General features: G+C 41.3%; 1 protein-coding gene across 1 annotated transcript in view; it reads left to right on the top strand.

The window, feature by feature from the left end:
• Positions 1-5,174: 5,174 nt before the first annotated feature.
• The window catches only part of LOC149151459 (gamma-tubulin complex component 4-like), a gene marked incomplete at its 5' end in the record, with an annotated part of 418,255 nt that continues 398,843 nt past the window's right edge, over positions 5,175-24,586 (top strand). Inside the window, one exon of the mRNA XM_089443166.1 lies at positions 5,175-5,495. Within this exon, the coding sequence (XP_089299292.1) occupies positions 5,175-5,495 (321 nt within the window). The remainder of the gene's footprint in view (positions 5,496-24,586) is intronic.

Raw genomic sequence — 24,586 nt, forward strand, 5'->3', positions numbered from 1 at the left:
CTTTAGAAACCCTAACACGAGAGATAGAGAGGCCCAAAAACTTCGATCTTTCTCTTCCTCTTCTTTTTCGTCCTTTTCCATCTTCTTTCTTGAGGAGATCGAACTTGCTTGTTGTGTGTCCAAATGAGGTCGAGTTCCTTCTTATTTATAGGCTTTCTAGGGGTGCAAATAATTCCTTGAGGTCGACTCGATCTTTTATGTAGGTTGACTTGCTTGAGGCTCCATGACAAGCTCTTGGAGGGTTTTTGACTCTAATTTGACTCAAATAATTTTTTCTTTATGATATGTAACATGCCCAAAAGGGTGTTTCATACATGACAATGACTCTTATGACTTTTTGACTCAAAGACAAGCCCTAGAAGCACTCAATGGGTACTTGACCTAAAAATAAATTTCCCTTGAGCATGAAACCCATGGCTCATGAATGACAATAATAAATTTATTTTCTCTTTACAATAAATACATAAAATCATGATTACACATGTCATTATGAAGACTGAACCTAGTTACATATTTCAACATGAAGTGCAGAGCAATTCTTTGGATAACAGGATGGCATTCCAAGTGCTAAGCTTAGATCATAGTTTAGAGGGAGCCTCGAATTTCTGCTCATGGAAGGAGCGGATCTCAGTAGTGTTGGAAGATAATGGAGTGCTCGAGTATGTGAAGCAGGCAATAGCTCCACCTCAAGATGCCCAATAGTTGATCCAGCATAACAAGAATGACACCAAGGCGAGGAGGATCATTCTTTAGGTGATCAAAGATCATATTATCACCCATCTCCATGAGAAGAAGACAACATAAGAGATGTTTAAAGCCATCTTAGGCTTGTATTAGGGTTCCAGTGATGCCAGGAAGCTTGCTCTCAAGGAGAAGTTAAGAAGTATTCGGATGAGCAAAGGAGAGCCCATCATCACGTATCTTTCAAAGTTCACTCAAGTTCAGGATGAGCTAGGTGGAGTGGGTGTGACTGTAGCAGACAATGACCTTGTGAGTCTTGCGCTTCTGGGACTTCATAAGTCTTGGGAGAATTTCCAAGATGCAGTAAGTGGCAAAGAGAATATTCCTAGTTGGGAAAATTATGAAGTGAATGCGTTCAAGAAGAGATCCGGAGAGGCACGAGAGATGGGAGATCAACTCGGATAGAGGACGAGGAGAACTTTGCCCTGGCAGGCAAAGGTAGCGAAGCCAAGGGCAAGAGGGGCCAAGGAGAGGCTGAGTCTAGTCAGAAGGCGAGAAGAAGAAGAAGGATCTGAGCAAGATCAAGTGCTTCCATTGCCATGAGTTCGGACACTATGCCACTAAGTGTCCTAATGGGATGAAGGAGTCCAGTAAACTGAGTTGTGTCAGGGCTAGATGCTTTCGGTTTGATAAGTGCTTTTCCCTTTCTGGAAAACCCCTTTTCTTCCATGACCAAGATTGAAAGCAGGTTCTTCTTGAGCTTTGGAACATACAACATGTCTTGTTGATTTGGGGTAGCATTGGATGTGCTCTAGCCACGAAATTTGGTGGAGAGGTTGTGACACATGAGATCTCCAATACCCAGAAAGGGTTTGGGCAGATTCTAAACAGATCAGGAGATATTAAAATAATTAATATTTTTAATGGAGTCCCTAAGTCTAAACTTAGGGAAAATAAAATATTAATGTGTATTGATGTGAATCTGTGTTAGAATGGTCCAAAAGACATGGATCAAGCCAGATCTAATCTTAGTCGTTGATTAGGGACTTAATCTCGGTCGTTGAGATGTCAACAAAAAAGTATAAGAGGAGGCTTGAGGGGCACTTGGAGAACATACTGAGGGAGACCAGTCAGTTCAATTTCTGGAGCGGGGTTTGTTGAGAAATTGAACCAGTGGTCTAGAGAGCAGTCAGGAGGCAGCAAGTATGGAATAGAGAGATGGGAGATCAACGCAAAAGAGGTAGATGCAGAGCCAGAGGAAGCCATGCAGAGGCAGTAGAGACTGCGTAGAGCCAGAAGGGCCTGCATCATCCACGTAGAGGCTGCAGGAGTGACGCAGAAGCCTAGAGAGGCTGCGCAGAGCCTCAGTAGGTTGACGCAGAGGGTTTCAGGCTGTAGCAAAGGTCAGTAGGGCCTACGCTGGGTTTAGGAAAGTGCTGGAAGTTTGTCTATCTGTGGGTAAGCCAGTTTGGCACCCTGTTGTACAAGAAAATTGCTGAATAATAAAATCCTCCCTTGCTGCACCGGTTTTCCCACATTGGGTTTTTCCGGGGACATTAGTCCAAAATAACTGTGTCAATGTGTGCATATTTTTGTTTCTGTATTACGATGTGATATCTGCAGCAGTATTTATTTTAATGTTTGTTGAAGTAATTTCATGAATAACTTATGATGAAATAAGTAGGAAAAGTAAATCAGTTGCTGCAGTGATAGAATTTTCACATGTCTTTCACTTCCAATGAGCTACTTGAGTTGAAATGAAACAGTCCCAAGTTCCCAACTCCTTTTATTGCATACTTGGCATCATTACAAAGCTCCACATGTACTCCTAAGTCCTGCTCTATTGCATTATGAAAACAACTCCCATGCTGATGTCATATGGCGAGATGCACCACTGTACACGTACCATGCACTCCTGGAAACTGTGCCGTAGAAAGGTAGGAAACAAATGAGAAATCCTTCTCAAATTTTGCAACAAACTCGCTCATCTGAGTTTTTGTTAAGGCTGCTACCTCCTACTGCTATGACTTGCCTTTGTCCTTCTTCCTCTCTAGACACTATGATGCATAGTGACCATGCTTGTGACATACGAAATACTTTATTTTACTCAAGTCTTTCTTCTTCCTCAGCTGTGAGGTTGACTCCTCACTTTTTTCATTTCCTGAAATCCTTTACTTTGCCCTTTCTTGTCCAACTGACAAGGTCATGTTCTCATCATCTTCTTGCTTGCTATCTTTAGACTCCTCTCGAGTCTCTTTCTGCATACAATCATCCCAGAGGCTCTCAAAATTGGGAAGGTTCTCTTGTGCGTACATACCCTTGACAAATGGTTCCTAGGCATTGAGAATCCATTTGGTGCCATTTTGTACATCTGTCACTTTCTCCCCAACTGCTGCAAGCTGATTGCATATCTGGGTGATTTTGATCAGGTAACTAATTGTTGAGTATGCTCCGAACATCTGCATAAATCTGAGCTTATTCCTTAATACTATCTTGCTATTTATGTTCTTGTTTTGGTAGAGACTTACCAAGGTGTCGAACATCTCCTTGGCTGTTTTCTTCTAAGTTCTCGGACAAGTGAGGAATTAGATGATCTTCATTGCATCCAAGATTACCCGCATAGCTGTGATATCCTCCTCATGAGTTGCCAATTGCTGCGGATCTGTCGATGAAGGAACGACTTTATTAAGTATCTCCCAAAGATAATTTTCCTTCTAAAGCAAAGTAACTCTTGCTTTTCCAGGACAGGAAGTTTGAAGCTCCAGCCAATCTGTCTTCAAACTGAGACTAGCTGTTGCCATCTTCTAGATTAGTCCTTCAAGCACCCAGTAAAATATAACTTCTGATCCCCGAATCTAGTAGATCTTTCTATTGTTTACCCAGATCTACATTAGATCTGTTTGTTGGTCACTCAGATCTGCAAGATTTGCTTGCTGTAAACTCAGATCTGCACTAGATTTGTTTTCTGGTGACTCAAATATGCAAGGTTTGCCTGTTGTAAACCCAAGTCTGCACTAGATCTGTTTTCTAGTCACTCGGATCTTTGATCTGTTTGCTATATGCCCAGATCTGCACGAGATTTGTCTGTTGGAAACTCATATCTGTAGTTGTGGCTTTCAGATCTGCTGCTGTACCTTTAGATCGGCTGCTATAGCCTTCAGGCCTGCTGCTGTAACTACTTGGAAATTGACTTCTCTCAAAGATTAGGTATTGATACCATGTTAAAATCTTTAGTCCAACAACCTAGGTAAATTAATTCCTTATGATTTTCTTACTAAAAAAATTAATTTAGATTGAATTCTTCAGCTCATAGAATAAAAATTAAAATACACTTGCTGAAAATTTAACTGAAAATAAAAAAAATCAGTAGAAGCTACAGGGAACCAATCTCCAAAGTACACACACAAATTTCTGTCCTTAAAATATCAGCCTTTCATTAAAAATACTCCAAGCTTACAAGGGCTCTTGAACTGGGAAAATAGCCCACTAAGAAAACAAGAAAATATTACAGCAAAACCTGGCTGTTCTGGTACATCCTACAATGCGTACATCCCTGCCAAAACCCGTTGTAAAAACCTTCCTGTTGCTGCTAAAATCTGTCTCACAAATTTGTACGGCTGCAGTGCCAGCTTTCTATTTTGCTGGGTTGTACAGCCTCCTGAAGTTGCCTTTGCACTTGCTGTGTACAGCGCCTTCAATTTTTCTGAGTTTGTTAATTTCCTTTTGCTGCTCACAATGTTTTCTTTTTCTCCTTTGAACTTGCACACTGAATGAAAATCCTTTATGACTCTCTCACTTGTCTATTTAGCTGAAGAACTTGAATTCCTTTTCCTTTATGAGATGGCAGCTGGTGGCTATAAGTTGTTCTTTTCCACCCATATATCTACTAGCACTTTTGTGGCTTGACCTGCAAAACCTTTTTCCATGTCAAAATCTCAATGGCTCCATTTGGGATTGTTTAGTCCTTGGTATAGATGGTATCCACACTCGACAGTTCCTTAATAATGTGTTCTTGGTTTCTTCTTTCAACTTCTGCAGGATGAAAAACTATGCTTATAATCGCTGAAGAAGTTCCAGAGTTATTCATAACTTCTATTATAGCTTCTCTTGTAGTCAGCTGCATCATACATAAGAAGACATTATTGATTGCTGTTCTTTTCACTTTATGTTTGTTGCCACTCAATATTTGGTTCCATTCATGATGCATTTTATTCTGGTTTCTATTGGAACTTCATGCCATAATGATTTCTCTCACTCTTGCAAAACTTTTTATTGTTTTGTTCTATTCTGATTATGATTTCTTGAATGTCTTAAAAAATTTAAAGGTTTCATTCATTAGAAGATTTTTTGCATCTGGTGCTTTATTCTCTGAATGCATTCATTGAACTTCGAGAAAGAAGTTTGAATGTTTTTTAATGTCATTAAGAGTGTGCCATTGACCTGTGGATTTGCAAAATACAAACAGTATAAAATACCGGCTAGATAAAGAATAAAATGCGGCATTGTTGGGTGATTGCAGGGAAATAATAGAGAGACTTCTTCGCCTTGGATTTTATTATCGTGAACTGGACCACTTTGCTGTAAAGTCACGTAATCTGAGCTGGATAACTTCTACATACGCTGATTTTCAAATACAAGATCCAAAGGCATTGAAAGGAAGGAAAAAAAATCCGGCAAGTGTTTATCGCAGGGCACTTGCAAATGGCATCTCTGAAGTATTGTCGATCTATAGGTCTGCAGTCCTACAAGTGGAACAAAATTTGTTAGCTGATCCTGTGCCTGTGTTGGCTAGTGTAACACAGGGTCTGAATAAGGTTTGTTGATTTCAATCGTGTATACTCAGAAGGGATTCAAAATTGATTAATGCATATTTATTAATAAAAAATTGTTTATTTGATGCCTATTTGGATATTTTGTTACTTCATTGGATGTGCTACTGCTTTCATTTATTCTTTAAGTTTTTTCTTCTTTGTGCTATTTGCCTATTGAAAGACTCTGTGCTTTCAAAAGAATAATTGCAAATGCATAGCATGTTTTCTCCTTTTCTCTCACCCCTTTTTCCTCCTTCCATTGTAGACTAGACAAATGACACAAGTTCTAGAACAAATTAAGTGGCATGCTGGCACATCTCCACCCTTGGAATACTAATTACATAACGGCATTATAATAGGTCTGAGAAAAAAAAATATCACTGATGTTTAAACTACATAAAAAGAGAGTTTTTGGAATATGTGTGTAATCTCGACTTGTGTCCATGTGCCAGCCTACTATGTGGGTAGTTGAGGCCATTAATGTGCTGATCTTTGGGTAGTCAAACCTACTTATTGGGTTTTAGCCTTTAGGTTAAGGCCAACCTAGTTTTCTCCTTGGGGCTAGCACCTTAAACCTAGTAGAGTGGTATAAATACACCAGCTTTCGTGTTTGTAAAATCATCTCATTCAAGTGAGTTCATTCATTCTTTTGCCTAAGGGCACTTATACTATTTCGCCACTTTTATGATCTATGTTAAATGCTGTTACACTTCTTTAACTTGTTGTTGGGTGAGGTTTTATTAAAGAGATCGCTGTAGATTTACTCTCTTATTATTTCAACGTTGGGTCAAGTGTGAATTTTTCTTCCTTATCCAACACTAGTTAAACGTAATTTTCAGATCTGAAATTAGGGTTTTAGCACTGTTTCAAGGCTGTTAAAAATTTGAAATTAGGGTTTTCAGGCCCCTATTTTTTAGACAGCATCCCTTTTTGTAGTGTTTTTCACTTATCTTCACCAGCAGGCTCCTCCTTGTCAAGTTATTTCGGCTTTTTGGCAACTTAAGGAAAGGTTTTGCAGTTTTTAGACAGCAGCCTTTTTTTCTAAGGAGTTTCATTTATCTTTCACCAGCAAGCTCCTCATTGGCAAGTTATGTTGGTTGTTTCACAATTCAAGGAAATGTTTTGCAGTTTTGTGCCACTTTTTAGCACAATGCATTCCTTTCCCTTATTTTCTGTGAAAATCTATTGCAGATCCACGGATGAAACATGGTCTGAAGTTCTCTGAACTTAGAAGGACTCTTCATGTTCCTAGAATAAGACCAAATCTTCTTTCTATATGTGACATTACTGACACCAAAAAGAAAGGTTGATTTGGTCAGATCAATGGGTTATCAAGGACATAAATGATAATTTTAAGGTCATTGCTTCTAGTTATTGTGATGAATCTGATCATAAGTTTGGGAAATCTTCACCCCCCTCCAAATGAAGTAGATTATTTGTTGATTTGGGGTAGCATCAGATGTGCTCTAAGCCTCAAATTTTGCAGGGAGGCTTGGGCACATGTATTCCAAAGAAACTAGAAAGCGTTTTTGGAAATTCCACCCAGAGACAATTTTATTAAAATAATTAATATTTTTTAATGGGACCCTAAGTCTAAACTTAGAAAATTAAAAATATTAATGGGTATTAATCTAATTGTGGGTGTAACTTCTAGAAGAAGACAGAGATCAAGCCAAAATGATCTGAGCCTTTGATTAGGAGTTAATCTAGGCTATTGATTGTCCAACAAAAAGATATAAGAATGGGCTTGAGGGTCATTTGGAAAGCACACCGAGAGATCAAGAGATCAAATTTATGAAGTGAGAAGTTCTCAAGAGGAAATTTCGATGGAGGAGATTTCTTGCAGTTGAGGGGCAGGGATAGCATCCAGAGAGAGATTTTCTCAGCCAGAGAATCATCAACAGAGAGGCAGAGAGTGATCCAGAAGCCTAGACGCAGACGCTGATGCAGAGCCACAAGGGCCACGCAGAGGTAGCACGAAAGGTGAGAGAGAGTCCGAGATTTTGCTGAGGAGAGTCAGTTTCAGAAGCCGAGAGTCGGGGTGTGAGACCGGGAGGCTGAGAGCAGAGACTTCGAGCAGAAAATCGATTAGCAGATTGGGTGACACAGAGCCTAGAGAGGTTGACGCAGGGACTGCGTGAGGATTGCGCAGAGCAGCGTAGGGCCTGCCAGAGGCACTTCATTCAGTATCCGGATCAATCGGGATTTTCTCAGTGATTGTGTGAGGTAATCTCACAAATCTTTCTGCCAATATTTCTCTCTGTAACTGAATAACCCGAGAGGTATTCAAAGATGTATTCAGAATTTGCTATTGCTTAATAATAATAAACCCTCAGATTTGCTGCACCGGTTTTCCCGCATTGGGTTTTTCCGGGGACATTTGTCCAAAAATAATGGTGTCTATTGTGTTGTATTTTCTTTCTTGCTCAGTGTCTTTTTTCCCCCTGGAAAAATCGTAATTTTCATTAATATAAGAAAATTACATGCTATAGATGCGAGTGCATATGCATAAGGTGTGGCTGTGTGCCAGTTCAAAAAATATTTAGATCCCAAAAATGATCTCCAAAATAAGATCTCCACGCAGGGAGACAGTCTTTAAATAGTACTGCATAATTAAGTCAAAATTTAAACATACTCTACGCAGAGAGTATTGCTAAAAACATGAGCTGTTATGTATATACATAATTCAAAATAGACAAATTAAAAGAGACTTGTTTTTCATAAGTTCAGGCTCCTACTGAGCCTGGTCTGCATGGTCCATATACGGTCAATGGTAGTACTGGAAGTGATCCACTCCCCGCTGCTCCTGTATCAACTAGACATTGCGTGGCCTAATCGCTGCCATTTTGGAAAGTTGGTCAGCGATGGTGTTTCGTTCCCTGTAGATGTGATGACAAACAAAACTGTCAAAATGTGAGATGCATCTATGAATTTCTGCCAATAAATGTCCCAAAGTGTATGTGTGGCAGGTTGTGGTTTTGTTTATCCAGTCACAAACAATTTTGGAGTCACCAAAAATTTGCAAATTATGACAGTCTTTCTCTATAGCAAATTTGATTAGGTGGTGTGCCGTGGAGAGTTCAGCAAAATTATTGGTGCTAATTCCAAGTCCCATTTGAATATGATAATAGTGGCTTGCCGAAATGTGTAGTATAGCCCCACCACCACATCTTGTATCTTGAGCGGAGCCATCAAAATATGCCCAAGGTTTTGAATGGTCTATGGATTCAGGAATGATATTCCTGGGAGCTGTGGTGGACAAGTCCTCAGGGAGAGAGTTGAAATCGGCTATAATTCTGGCTGAGATGGAAGTCCAATGAGGGGCGGTGTCACAGAAGATGTAGCAATTTCTGGCAATCCATATTTCCCAGCAGAAGAGGAGGTGGAGGTTTCTGGTTTTGGCCGATGTAGAAGATGCCCACCAATTTGCCCAAACTTCCTTGGTAGTCAGACCCCCCCAGATGATAGGTAGGTGAAGGTGGGTAGGAGTGGAGGTCCATAGGCTGATAGTGATTGCACAGGACAAAAAAAGATGATCCAGTGTTTCAGAATTGTTTTTGCAGAAGCAGCACCAAAATGGCCCATATTGACCTCTCTTATTCAAGTTTTCCCCAGTCGGCACCTTGTTTTTTAGGATTGACCATAGGAGTAGTCTTGTGCGGGGAGGTGCTTTCAGTTTTCACATGTCTTTCCACCATGGTTCAATGAGTTGTGGCTTGTGATTGCTAGCCAGTAGAAGGTACCCCTCTTTAGGGGAGTACCTACCACTCTTTGCTATGGCCCATATAATCTCATCCTCCCCTTCTCTGAGTCTGATGTGGGATTCCTGTAGGAAGAAGTGTAGGAATGCCATGCTTGATGCCATTGTTGGGGGAGGAGCAGGCTACGGGCTGTCTTCCAAAGGAATCTGCTACAGAGGTTCTGTATTCTATTGAGGATGCCTTTAGGAATCCATGCAAGGGACATCCAGTAGACCGGTGTTAATTTTAGGTATGTTCTATGCAGAGCAATTTATTTAAATTTTCACAGTTAGCAATCACATCAGCATTAAGATAAACTGCAGATAGAACATAAATATAAATCGCAAAAGACATGCCAAGACAAGAGGACACAAGATGTGGCTCTATCCAGGGACAAACCCCACAATGTGTGGGGAAACCCTTGATCAATTCTTCTTTTATGTTCTTCAAAGTTTAGCAGAGAAAGAGAGAGAGAGAGAGATAGTTTATTTACAACAGAAGTCAACACTTTGACTTATCTAGATCTGAGCATAGATCATCTCCTATAACGATGAGATCAGTTGAAGATATTTTGCTTCAACTGATTCTCCAAGGTGACTTCTTCACCGATCATCGTGCTGCGTCTGGTCCTCTAGCTGCACCACTGCATACTGCACCATGCTGCACTAATCATGATTATCATCATGCTACCCATGTTCATGATCTTATCCATCATTATGCTGCTCAAACTAATGTGCATCATCATCATGCTGCTGCCTCTGCTCCATGTATCATTGTGCTGCCCATGCACATGATCTCATAGTGCTGCCCATCATGCTGCTGCCTCTGCCTTCTCGTTGCTTCATCATGCTGCAACAATTTGCTTCTGTTGATATCAGCCTTAGCTGCTTGCTATGGCTTGCAGCCTAGGAAAGTAGCTAGGCTATAGATCCTATTCGGCAGACTTCTTAAACTATCCTTCTTTCTGCGTTCACAGGTCTCCATGTGTTAACAATTTTCCATTACAGTGTTTACAGGTCTCTATTACAGCGTATAGGGTTTCTCCATGAACCAGTGTATCATGTAGTTACCATGACAGCGTATGAACAACGTGTGTGATTCTTCAAGGTGCGTATAGACCCTTTATCATGAAGTTGTTGCGTATGATTCCACCCGCGTGTATATATATCCATGAATCCTGTGCGTTTATATATTCATGAATTTTGCTGCGTATGATTCCACCTGCGTGTATATATATCCATGAATCCTGTGCGTTTATATATTCATGAATTTTGCTGCGTATGATTCCACCTGCGTGTATATATATCCATGAATCTTGAGCGTTTATCTGTTCATGAATTTTGCTGCGTATGATTCAACGTGCGTGACTGTATATCCAGAATCCACCTGCTTGACTGTATCATGAAGTGCGTATATACTTCCTGCGTGACTGTATCATGAAGTGCGTATATACTTCCTGCGTGACTGTATCATGAAGTGTGTATATACTTCCTGCGTGGCTGTGGCATCCTAGACCAGCGTATAGGGTTTCATCATATTGCTGCGGCTACCCCTCATAGTACTGCGGCTACTCAACTCAAGGCGAATACCCGAGTTATGCTTCATGTGAAAAGCGTGTATATATATAACATTGGGCAGCGTATATGCTCCATAATGAACAACGTATATGCCCAGCGTGTATATAACCTTGACTTCCCAGCATGTATTCATTGCCATGACTGTCCAGCGTGTATTCATTACCATAGCTGCGTTTATTCAACAATGTATATATGCATGGCTATTCATAGCAGCATGACTGCGTTATACTAATTTCTGCGTTCATCATAATGCCATGTCTGCGTTATTCATAACAACATGTATGCCCATAGTATAATCATTCATGAAGTTGCTGTGTGTCCACCTGCGTGTTTTAATGTGCGTGTATATTTCATTGAGTTGCTGCATATCCACCTGCATTGTGCGTATATAACCATGTGACTGCGTTCCATTTATATGTGACTGCGTTCCACTGCTGACGTTTATCCCTTGACTGCGTGTGGAGCTTCAGCGTATGAGTGCTCTCCATGTGTTATATGACCAGCGTATAACCTCCTCAAAGAACAGCGTATCACGTGGCTTAATTAGGGCATCATCTTTTGGATCTTTTCTCCATCAAACCCAAAACAAGATGAAGAGAGATCACAAGAGAGTAAGTGTGAAGAATGACTTAAAGTCTCCTTCTATTTATACTAAAAACGTGGATGATGAATGGACATGACTATTGGGCTTCCGAGCCTACATAAGATGCAGGCCGACTTGACAATTAGTCTTATAATACAAATAAATTCATAACTCCATAAATACTTATCGGAATCGGATGATCTTTAGGTCAATCCTACACCTCTCGACAAGAGGGATCCAATAAAAATATCAGCTGCCATAAATAAGCTGACCCACATGGAGTTTGGCCCTAGTTGCCAATTTAACACTCCCTCTCAACTAGGGAGAACTCCATCCACTGATCCATAAGTCCGACTGTACTATCTCTGCCATTAGTGCCCTGCACTACTTTGCCCAACTCTGCTCAGCTCAGCTTAGCGCTGCTAGCTCTGCTCTGCTGGCTCTGCTTTGCTCTACTTAGCTCTGCTGAACCATGAAGAAGAAGAATTGATTGAGAATGTCTCATACCATTCTCCACTGACCCGAAGTCAGTCTCAGAGTGCGTACCACTGGTCCCAGACAGGTCTCAACTGACCCAAAGTTAGCGTCATAGTGGGTACCACTCCTACCACTAGTCATAGACCAGTATCGCAGTCTTAGAGAGTGTACCACTAGTCCCAGACAAGTCTCAGCCGACCCGAAGTCAGCGTCTTAGTATGTACTACTCTCACTGGTCCCAGACCAGTACTGCACTGACACGAAGTCAGTCTCAGAGTATGTACCACTGGTCCCAGACCAGTCTCAACCGACCCGAAGTCAGCGTCATAGTATGGTACAACTCCTACCACTGGTCCCAGACTAGTATCATTGATCCCGGATCAATGGAGGTCATCCTAGCGTAGGGAGTACGATAGATACAACGATGCGTCCATCGGTACTACTATGGTCCTTAACTTCATTTCCTTGCTCGTTGATCAGATGAGAGGTACTTCCATGAGTCCCAGACTACATGGGTAGGATGCCTCGACAGGAGAACTTAACCAATCCTGTCCTCACAGGAGAACACATCAATCCTGCTACAATCGCCATGGAGAACACATCAATTCAGGCCTCACAGGAGAACACATCAATCCTGCTACAATCACCATGGAGAACACATCAATCCAGGCCTCACAGGAGAACACACCAATCCTGTTACAATCGCCATGGAGAACACAGCAATCCAGGCCTCACAGGAGAACACATCAATCCTGCTACAATCGCCATGGAGAACACATCAATCCAGGCCTCACAGGAGAACACATCAATCATGCTACAATCGCCATGGAGAACACATCAATCTAGGCCTCACAGGAGAACTAATCATCCTGCTACACAGGAGAGCGAATCATCCTATTCCACAAGAGAGTGAATCATCTTGTCTCACAAGAGAGCGAATCATCTTGTCCCAGTGCGCACCACTAGGGGAGGGTGAGTCACCCTGTGGTCGTACGTTGCTCCAGTAAGAACTACAATCCCCCAGAGTTCCCAGAGCTCAATGTAGGCAATATGCAGGACCCTTGAACAAGGGTCTCTTGATGACTCCAAGTCGTTTGGGAAAATCATAGATTTGATCTTTCCCCCGGGGCTTTAGCGACCTGTACATCATCTAAGTGCGATGGAGCATCCTTGCTCATCGGCTTACCATATCCCAGATAAGGTAGTATCTGATGTCTATCTGCTGGAGCAATCGTCGAATACGGGATTCCTCAATAATCGAATCCCACCTTTGGTTGTCACAGAGAATCACAGTGGTATTCATCATGTGTACTCACTGAAGAGTTTCCACAACCAGGCAACTTCATACGAGGTCATACTCGTAGACATGTATCCGGTCTCGGCGGTGCTTATAACAACCGACTTCTGCTTCCTGCTTAGAAGCAGAATCCAAAGAGGAACAACACTAAGAAGTGCTCCAGTGATCCTCCACACTGCCTACCCAATCAGCATTCGAATAATCATGCAGTTTCATATTTCTGGCAGTGTATCTCAATCCATGAGAGATTGTGCCCTTAAGACATCTCAGAAGATTCTTGGCACCAATCCAGTGAGGTTCAACCAAATATGAGCTCCCCGTGCTAACTGCAAAACATATGTCTGGAATCCAACTCCCTCTTACTTCTGCAAATGAGAGGGTCTGCAACTGTCAGAAATAGTTCGTCCGCATAAGGTGCCGGTATGAGAGGTCTATCATCCACAACCTTCGGATAATGGTTTGGATCGGTTTCACTCCTTAGTGAATCTCAGCTTCATCAAACAGCTATCAGTCCTCTCATACTACGCCCGGGGTGTTTTGCTTCAAGCCATAGAGGGCTTTCTTCCACCTGTATACATGAGATTCCCGTTCATGAATCTCAAACTCCACGGGTTGTTTCAAACCTGTGGACCTGCTACATGAGGGGAATGGTCCCCTTGTAAGATTTTCCTTCAGTACATCTCAGACATGTACTTTCATGCTCTTTTTGAATTCAGGCTTTCCTGTCACTATCTGGCTCACAGACTTCCGGTGCTATGTGTCAATGGTCCCCAGTGGACTTCTAGTAACTTAATACAACCCTGAACTCAAAAGCATCCTTGAAAATTCTATTTTCAAACACGTACCTTTCCATCGACGAATGCCACCTTAAAACCTTCGACTTCCATTCCTGGGGTTCCTTGCTTCCTTGAAGAGTCGGCCGTGTCCTTGATGACCTGCTCTCTGCCATTCGGACACTCCTTCGCATAAGGGCCAAACTTATAACCAAGACATTTGCCTTTCCTTCCACCCTTAGATCCGAACTTCCCAATGAAGTGATCTTTAGGTAGGCCATCAGAAGTTCCACTGTGCCATTTTGATAATATGCTCTGCTTCGACTTCACTCTAGGTGAATTATGAGGAACCCATTGATCCTTCTATCTTGTCCCAACTGTCTTCGGTGATTGCTCTTTCACTCTTGCTTGGGCATTGTCTTCACCTCAGCTCTGATACCATGTTAATTTTAGGTATGTTCTATGCTAGAGCAATTTATTTAAATTTTCACAGTTAGCAATCACATCAGCATTAAGATAAACTGCAGATAGAACATAAATATAAATCGCAGAAGACATGCCAAGACAAGAGGACACAAGATGTGGCGCTAGCCAGGGACAAACCCCACAATGTGTGGGGAAACCCTTGATCAATTCTTCTTTTATGTTCTTCAAAGTTCAGCAGAGAAAGAGAGAGAGAGAGATAGTACATTTACAACAGAAGTCAACACTTTGACTTATCTAGATCTGAGCATAGATCATCTCCTATAACGATGAGATCAATTGAAGACATTCTGCTTCAACTGATTCTCCAAGGTGACTCCTTCACCGATCATCGTGCTGCATCTGGTCCTCTAGCTGCACCACTGCATACTGCACCATGCTGCACTAATCATGATTATCATCATGCTGCCCATGTTCATGATCTTATCCATCATTATGCTGCTCAAACTAATGTGCATCATCATCATGCTGCTGCCTCTGCTCCATGTATCATTGTGCTACCCATCATGCTGCTGCCTCTGCCTTCTCGTTGCTTCATCATGCTGCAACAATTTGCTTCTGTTGATATCAGCCTTAGCTGCTTGCTATGGCTTGCAGCCTAGCAAAGCAGCTAGGCTATAGATCCTATTCGGCAGACTTCTTAAACTATCCTTCTTTCTGCGTTAACAGGTTTCCAGGTGTTAACAATTTTCCATTACAGCGTTTACAGGTCTCTATTACAACATATAGGGTCTCTCCATGAACCAGTGTATCATGTAGTTACCATGACAGCGTATGAACAGCGTGTGTGATTCTTCAAGGTGCGTATAGACCCTTTATCATGAAGTTGCTGCGTATGATTCCACCTGCGTGTATATATATCCATGAATCCTGTGCGTTTATATATTTATGAATTTTGCTGCGTATGATTCCACCTGCGTGTATATATATCCATGAATCTTGTGCGTTTATATATTCATGAATTTTGCTGCGTATGATTCCACCTACGTGTATATATATCCATGAATCCCATGCGTTTATATGTTCATGAATTTTGCTGCGTATGATTCCACCTGCGTGACTGTATATCCAGAATCCACTTGCGTGACTGTATCATGAAGTGCGTATATACTTCCTGCGTGACTGTATCATGAAGTGCGTATATACTTCCTGCGTGACTGTGGCATCCTAGACCAGCGTATAGGGTTTCATCATATTGCTGCGGCTACCCCTCATAGTACTGCGGCTACTCAACTCAAGGCGAATACCCGAGTTATGCTTCATGTGAACAACGTGTATATATATAACATTGGGCAGCGTATATGCTCCATAATGAACAACGTATATGCCCAACGTGTATATAACCTTGACTGCCCAACGTGTATTCATTGCCATGACTGTCCAGCGTGTATTCATTACCATAGCTGTGTTTATTCAACAGCGTATATATGCATGGCTATTCATAGCAGCATGACTGTGTTATACTAATGTCTGCGTTCACCATAATGCCATGTCTGCGTTATTCATAACAACATGTATGCCCATAGTATAATCATTCATGAAGTTGCTGCGTGTCCACCTACGTGTTTTACTGTGCGTGTATATTTCATTGAGTTGCTACGTATCCACCTGCGTTGTGTGTATATAACCATGTGACTGCGTTCCATTTATATGTGACTGCGTTCCACTGCTGACGTTTATCCCTTGACTGCGTGTGGAGCTTCAGTGTATGAGTGCTCTCCATGTGTTATATGACCAGCGTATAACCTCCTCAAAGAACAACGTATCACGTGGCTTAATTAGGGCATCATCTTTTGGATCTTTTCTCCATCAAACCCAAAACAGGATGAAGAGAGATCACAAGAGAGTAAGTGTGAAGAATGACTTAAAGTCTCCTTCTATTTATACTAAAAACGTGGATGATGAATGGACATGACTATTGGGCTTCCGAGCCTACATAAGATGCAGGCCGACTTGACAATTAGTCTTATAATACAAATAAATTCATAACTCCATAAATACTTATCGGAATCAGATGATCTTTAGGTCAATCCTACACCTCTCGACGAGAGGGATCCAATAAAAGTACCAACTGCCATAAATAAGCTGACCCACATGGAGTTTGGCCCTAGTTGCCAATTTAACAACTGGGGTGGCCTCAAGAACTGCTTTGATGAGCACCAGCCGACCGGCTCTGGAGAGATATTTGTGGTACCAGATATGAAGTCTTTTCTCTAGCTTGGTAATTAACCATATCCAGTCTGCGATCTTATATCCATGCGGTTTCAATTTGTATCCCAAATATCTAAGGCCCTCGTCTAAGTGATTCAGGGTGAAAGGAAACCTAGGAAACCTTCGTAATGCGAAGTTTATTTCATGGGGGGAGCATTCAGAGACAGTAATAGTGGATTTGGAATTGTTGATGGCCATGCCTGTAGCTGTTTTGAAGAGGTTGATAGTGTTTTGGATGGTAGTGAGATCCCCTATTCCCCCATTTAGAAACATAAGAACATCATCCACAAAGAGAAGGTGGGTTATAGTACAGTCCTCAGTTATTTTGATACCAGAGAGTCTACCCCTGTGATGCATGTCCTTGATCAATCTGCTTAGGCCTTCCATAACAAGAAGAAAGAGCAAAGGCAATAGGGGGCATCCTTGTCTAAGGCCTCTTTCAGAGCCAAAGAAGGGAGAGGCTGCCCCATTGACTAGTACACTGAAGGATACATTGGTGATGCAACACATAATCCATTTGATAAATCCGACAGGAAAGCCTAGATGGGTAAGGAGCATTCTAAGATATAACCAGCTTACTCTGTCGAAGGCTTTGGAGAGGTCGGCTTTGAGAATCATGCCTTTGATCTTTTTGGATTGTATTGAGTGCATCACCTCCTGAGCTGATCCGATAGCTTCGTGAATCTGTCTATCTTTTAGGAAAGCAAATTGCTTAGGGGAAATGTGGGCGGATAGGATGGGGCGGATTCGATTGGCTATGATTTTGGAAATGATTTTATAAAGGCAGTTACAAAGGGAGATAGGACGGAAGTCATTATAAGATGAGGGGTTGTCAGTCTTGGGAATGAGGGCTATGAAAGTGGTGTTAATGGCCCCATGCATGCTCCTGGATATCCTGCATTCCTCTATGACCTTGAGTAAGTCATTCCCAAGAACCTCAAAGAATGCCAGGTAGAATTCGACTGTCCATCCATCTGGGCCCGGGCTTTTATCCCTTTTGAACCATTTTAGAGTGGCCTCAAGCTCCCCCATGGTAACTTCTCTATTGAGATGCTCGACTTCCTCCATATCAGTAAAATAGGGAAACAGTTGCGCTACTCTGATTACCTCAACCAGGGTAGCATTAGGAGGGTTCTGGTAGACTTGCTTGAAGTGTGAGGCGGCCAATGAGGCCAGATGGGGGAAAGTGTCAACCAAAACTCCATGTTCATTAGTTAGGTTCCAGATGGTGTTATAAGCCCTTCTTCCATTGGCGAATTTATGGTAAAACTTTGTATTATCATTGATCTGTAAATGAGATCTTAGACTAATATTAAGGTATTACAGACTCATGTGTAGGATTTGCCTATATTACTTAGTGCAACAGATTGAAAAGATTGTGAATAATATAGACAACGAAGCAGTTAAAGAAACATAATAGACATACACACATAACACAGCCAAATAATCAATGAGTTCACCCAAAACTCCTGGGCTACGTCTCCTAGTCCAGCCTTCAGTGGTGACCTCTCTATTATGTCTTCAAGAGCAAAGTTTTACAAAATGTGAGCTCAAATTGAGTCTCAACATAGCAGATACAAAACAACAGGAGTTTACTGGAATCCCTCAAGTCTCTGTGAGTACGCAGACTCTCCCTCTTGCTCTCTGTCTCTGTGTTTACTCTGTCTCAGCACTGCCTCCCCTGTCTCTGTCATTCAGTGGCTTTTAAGCCAATCGGCGTTGGTCTATTCATTTTCCATTTTGGGCTCTCTGGCTCTCAGCCTCTGTCCGCTCAAATTCACTCTGAGCGTTAAACAATCATTGTTAAACGTCGCTGGGTATGGTGCCCACCTATTTTGTAATGGAAGGGACCATCGGCGCATTCAAAATCCCCAAAATAGTCGTTCTCTGTTTATATAGAGAAATACACAAAAACGCTGTAAAAATCCGCCCAAACGCCTTTTATCGGACCTGAAATATTATCAATTCCGCCCTATAATCCTTTCGGATCCGTCTTTGAGCGCTATCGCAAGTCCACTGTTGATCTATGTGATCGTTGATCCAACAGTTGCTATTCATTTCGGGTGGCTTATGCGCCCGGGGATTACCCGCCCGAAAAGGCGGTTTTCTCTCTCTGACGCCAAGCCACGTGGCGGCCAATGTATGGGCTCGGGCAGAGCCCGTCCAATACTGCTTACCGCCTGAGGCCCGCCCGAAATCTCGCTCATTACGGAATCCTATATATATATATATATATATAGCTACGTATAAACCTTTCGGGTCCGTAACTATCGCTCTGTTCGCATTTTCCTTTGTATTTGCAAAATACATTAAAACACGGAAAATCTCGACAAATGGCTTTATGGCGGACTTCAAATAATACACAACTGCATTTATAAACCCTTTTGGGTCCGATTCCATCGCATCGGGCACATCTCCTTTGTATTCTGTTTATTTAACGGAAATGCGAAATACATAGAAAACCCGTTTTTTAGGAACTCAAAATATATATATTTGCACCCATAAAACCCGTCGGGTCCGGCTATCGCAATCACATATGTATCGGCCCCACTCCTTTGTATCGCTGCGATGCGATATATCGCAATCGCATATCGCATGGTCTTTGGGCCTCCGTAAGTCTGTCCCTTTGGGTTTTAGCGATGCGATATTGCGAGTTAACCTGGGCCGTTGATCTGCGCGCTTGATCGATGGTCATCGTTGACTCGCACTGATCGCTGTCGCAACTTTCATATGGTAGCCTCCGATAGACTCCACCTGCCATCGCCAATTGCGATATGCCGATCGGATCTAGACCGTTGATCGGCCAGATCCGACGGCTCTTGTGCAAAGTTTCTTAAGCCTCCAATAGACTCTATTGCGGCCATTTCTTCATGTTTTTCTCTCTCGATAGTGTTTTCCGCCATTTGTTAATATTTTCCCCTTGCGATAGTTTTTAAGTATATGAAGACTTAGAGGGTTTTAGGATCCATTTTGGATCACGCCTTCCCACTGAAAAAGCTTTTGGACCACCAAAAGTTGGTTTTTAGGCATCGATCAAGTGAGGATACAGCTTCCTCACTTGTCCAATCTCTATCCATCGTGCACTGCTTGGTTTTGAACCTTTGAGTCCGATTCTCAGGTACTCAACATCCCCTCTGCGCGTAGTTCTCACCTTCCTGTCCAGAACTGTGTCTTCCTGCAACTCATTGAGATATTCAGGCAACAGATCATCAATAGAAGGCAACTGACTTTGCTCTTCGGGACCTTCAACCATTGAAGGTTCATATAGTCTCAAATTCTCTGCATTAACGACTGAATAAATATGCATATAAGTTGGCAAATCAAGGCGAAAAGCGTTTTCACCAATTTTCTCAAGTATCTTGAAAGGCCCATACCTTATTGGTTTCAACTTCTTACCTTCACCTTGCATTCTGTCTTTGTTGATGTACAGCCAGACTTGATCACCAACTTGGAAACTATGCCCAATTCAATGCTTGTCATGCCTTGCCTTGTACTTGGCTTGGCTTCTTTCTAGCTGTTCCTGCACTGCCTGGTGAATTTCTTGGATCTGTTCAATGAACTTGGTTGCTTTTTCCACATCACTGTGTCCATCAACTGCTATGTCTTTACTAAAGACAAAATCCAAGGGAGACTTTGGTATAAAACCAAAACAAGTCTCAAAAGGAGATCTCTGAGTAGAAGAGTGCTTGGCATGATTGTAAGCATGTTGCACATAACACAAATGTTCATCCCAAAGCTTGGGATGCTTGCTGCAATAGCCCCTGAGCAACTGGATCACTGTCCTGTTGACCACCTCTGTTTGGCCATCTGTTTGTGGATGAAATGCTGTGCTCTTCTTCAATCTGGTGTCCATCAACTCCCATAGACTTGACCAAAACTTCCCAACAAATCGGGAATCTCGATCAGATACAATAGAAGTGGGTAACCCAAAATGAACCCATACATGTTGAAAGAATAACTTTGCTGTTTGTTTAGCTGTAACCTGCTTGTTACAAGGTATCAAAATACACATTTTGCTGAACCTATCCACAATAACATACAAATAATCATGACCTTTTCTAGATTTTGGCAATCCCCCAACAAAGTCCATGGAAACACTTTCCCAAGGACGAGAAGGAACTGGAAGTGGAGTGTACAAGCCTATTTTTCTATTACTGGGCTTGCTTTTAGCACACATAGTACACCCTTTAAGATATCTAGAAACTGTTTCATGCATTCTTGGCCAATAACAGAACCTTTGTAGCTGTGCAACTGTTTTACTTACACCAAAATGACCTGATATAAGAGAAGTATGTGCTTCTCGGATTATGTTAACTCTTTCAGTTTGTGGAATGCATAACTTTCCCAAATGATATAAGAGTTGGTCCTTAACATAATAATCCAATTCTTCTACTTGTTTGCCATGACTTAAGGTTGCATATACATCTTTAAAATCTACATCTTGAGCATATTGTTCAATGTAGCTTTCATGCATTACTGAGTTATGCTTAAGTATAGTAGATGCATTTATGATTGGTCTTGATAGCATATCTGCAACCTTATTGTGTATGCCCTTCTTATATCTGATGACAAGATGAAATTGCTGTAGAAAACCCATCCACCTATAATGTCTTGATTGCTGCAGTTTAGTTTGTGTGTGCAAATATTGAAGTGGTTGATGATCTGTATGTATGATCGTTTCCTTACCCATTAGGTAATGTTTCCATTTTTTCACACTCTGTACGAGTGCATACAATTCTTTATCATATGTGGGATAATTAACTACTGCAGAAGTAAATGTTTTAGAATGATAACATATGGGTTTGCCGTGTTGCGTCAACACTTCTCCCATGGCATAGTCACTGGCATCTGTTTCAATCTCAAATAGTCGTTGAAGATATGGCAGTGCTAGTACTGGTGTTGTACTAATTTTTTCTTTTAAGGTGTCGAAGGCTTTCTGTTGTTTTCCTCCCCAATGAAACACCTTGTTCAATCATGTTAAAGCATGTAAGGGAGCCGCAATCAAGGAAAAGTTAGCAATAAACTTTCTCCAATATTGTGCTGCTCCTAGGAAACTCCTAACTTCTGTAGCAGATTTGGGTTTAGGCCAGTGCACAATGACTTCGAACTTAGAGGGATCTATCTTCAATTCATCACCCCCTATAATATGACCCAAATAATTTAAACATGTTTTGCCAAATTCACATTTTGATAACTTCACATAGAGATTTTCTCTTTTCAAAACATCTAAAGTCTGCTTTACATGCTTCAAATTTCCTTCCCATGTTTTACTGAAAACAAGGATGTCATCTAAATATACAATTACAAAATCATCAATGAAAGGCCTGAGTACATCATTCATAACTCTCATGAAAGTGGCAGGAGCATTAGTTAAGCCAAAAGGAATAACCAGCCATTCATACAGCCCTTGCTTTGTTTTGAAAGCAGTTTTTCATGCATCTTGTTCTGCAAATCTGACTTGATGATAGCCACTACGCAAGTCTAACTTGGAAAAGTAAACTACTTCTTTCAACTGATCTAATAGATCATCAATGCGAGGAAGAGGATAACGATTCTTGATCGTTATTTTATTCAGTGCTCTATAATCAATGCACATCCTCCATGAACCATCTTTCTTTCTCACCAGTACGATTGGAGATCCACATGGTGATGTGCTTGGTCTTATGAACCCTTTCTTGAGCGGCTCTTGTACCTGCTTCTTGATTTCTGCATTCTCTAAAGCGGATAACCTGTACATTTTGATGTTAGGTAATGGAGCATCTTGCTGCAAATGAATATCATGTACTATTTCCCTTTTGGGTGGCAGACCTTTAGGTTCTTGAAATAGGATATCATATTCTGAAACAACTTTAACTAAATCAGATTTCTGTTTAGCATCACAACCTTCAAATACATTGGTTTTATCAGGGTTCTTTTCCTTTACAACTATTAGTAAAAATTGCTTGCATGAATTTACAATTCTTTTCATCTGCCCTGAGTTTATGAGAGAATAGTTATTTTTGAGTTTATGAGCTCTTACAATATATTCTATTCCATCTTTAGTGAGTTGATACTTATTTTCAACTCTATAGAAAATGGCTTTTCTATCATACAAGTAAGGACTTCCTAAAATAATACCACATATGTCCAAGGGAACTATATCTAACTCAACCTCATCTACAAATGTTGACCCAATAGCAAACCTAAGTTTACATTGTCTAGTCAATTGTAGCTTTGCTTTATCACATACCCAACCTAATGGATATGGCTTTTTGTGAGGTGTTGTTAGTAAGCCCAACTTCTTTACAATTGTTTCAGAAATCAAGTTTACTTGTGAGCCACTATCAAATAAAGTATCAATCTTTTGGTGCTTGGAAATAATTCTAATATGAAAAAGCTCATGTTTTTTCCTCTCATTATCTTCATTATCAATAGATTGTGCATAATTACTTGTAGATGCTTCAGAATTTTTACCTTTTATACCTGTGGCTGTGACTGTTGTTTCATCACCTGAGTCTGACCCCAAGTCTTTCTGAATAGCAGCAGCAATCTTCTTCTTCTTACCACCGAACTTCTTAGGTTTCAGCTCTGGATGCAAAGACCAGCAGTGTTCATCATCATGTCCATCCTTCTTGCAGTGAGTGCATGAAGGTTTGTCCTTCTGTACAACGTTTGCCTTCCTCTCCTTCCATTTCAGCTTCTTCTTTTCCTTGTTCTTGCTTGCAGAGGGTTTTGATGATCCCCCAATCTCTGGGTTCACATTCTTGCCTCTAGCCTCTAGATGTGTAGCTTGAACTGATACATCATCTAGGCTAGTGGGGTTAAACATGAGAATGGTGTGCTTCAAATAGCTATGCAGACCACCTATATACTTCAACAAAGTTTCAGGTGAGTCTAGAGATATGCCTAGAGTTAAAGCTCTTTTTCTAAATTCCTGGGTATAGCTTTGTACACTTTGGCCCTTTAATTGGCGAAGAGTTTGCCAACTCATCATTGCTTGCTGCATATAAGCTAGAGGATAGAACTGTTTTTTAATGGCAGAAACAAATTCATTCCAGGTAGAAATAATTTTACCATGTCTCTTCAGATCAGCTTGTGTCTTGCCTTCCCACCACACTAGGGCAGTTCCTCCAAGGCGAAGGCTAGCCAGCTGAATCTTTCTCCTTTCTGAATCAATGTTCTGCACCCTGCAATATACATCAATCTGTCTAATCCAGTTATCTAGCTTTTCTGCATTTAGTTCTCCATCATAAATTGGCAAATCAAACTTTACATCTAATTTAATCAAAGATGTTTTCTTCTTTTTCTTTTCAGGGCTAGGAGATGAGGATGATGGAGTAGATGGTGGAGAAGGCCTCTCTTCTTTTCTTTTGCCTTCTGGATGGGCAACTAGAAGAGGCTCCTCTGCTCCTTTATCTGGTTGAGGTGTTGAAGTGCTTTCACCTCGACCTTTCTTAAACTCCTGATACATCTCTTCCACCATGGCTCGCATGGCCATAAAACTTTCCATGAATTGGGCTTCTGATTCCCGTGGAGTTTCTTCTGCCATTCTCCTTTGAGAATAGACTCTCCCAATTTTTGGATTAGCCTCAACAAGTTCTCCTTTTCCTAGTTTGAGCTTTGACCTAGTTAGCATTCAAGAATCCAACACAAGCTTGTCTAACCTTAACAAACCTAAAGCTCTGATACCACTTGATCTGTAAATGAGATCTTAGACTAATATTAAGGTATTACAGACTCATGTGCAGGATTTGCCTATATTACTTAGTGCAACGGATCGAAAAGATTGCGAATAATATAGACAATGAAGCAGTTAAAGAAACATAATAGACATACACACATAACACAACCAAATAATCAAGGAGTTCACCCAAAACTCTTGGGCTACGTCTCCTGATCTAGCCTTCAGTGGTGACCTCTCTATTATGTCTTCAAGAGCAGAGTTTTACAAAATGTGAGCTCAAATTGAGTCTC

The sequence above is a fragment of the Pinus tabuliformis genome, chromosome 9 (assembly GCF_031772625.1).
Source record: "Pinus tabuliformis cultivar Carrire ecotype Pingquan chromosome 9, CPIR1, whole genome shotgun sequence".
Classification (NCBI taxonomy): Eukaryota; Viridiplantae; Streptophyta; class Pinopsida; order Pinales; family Pinaceae; genus Pinus; species Pinus tabuliformis.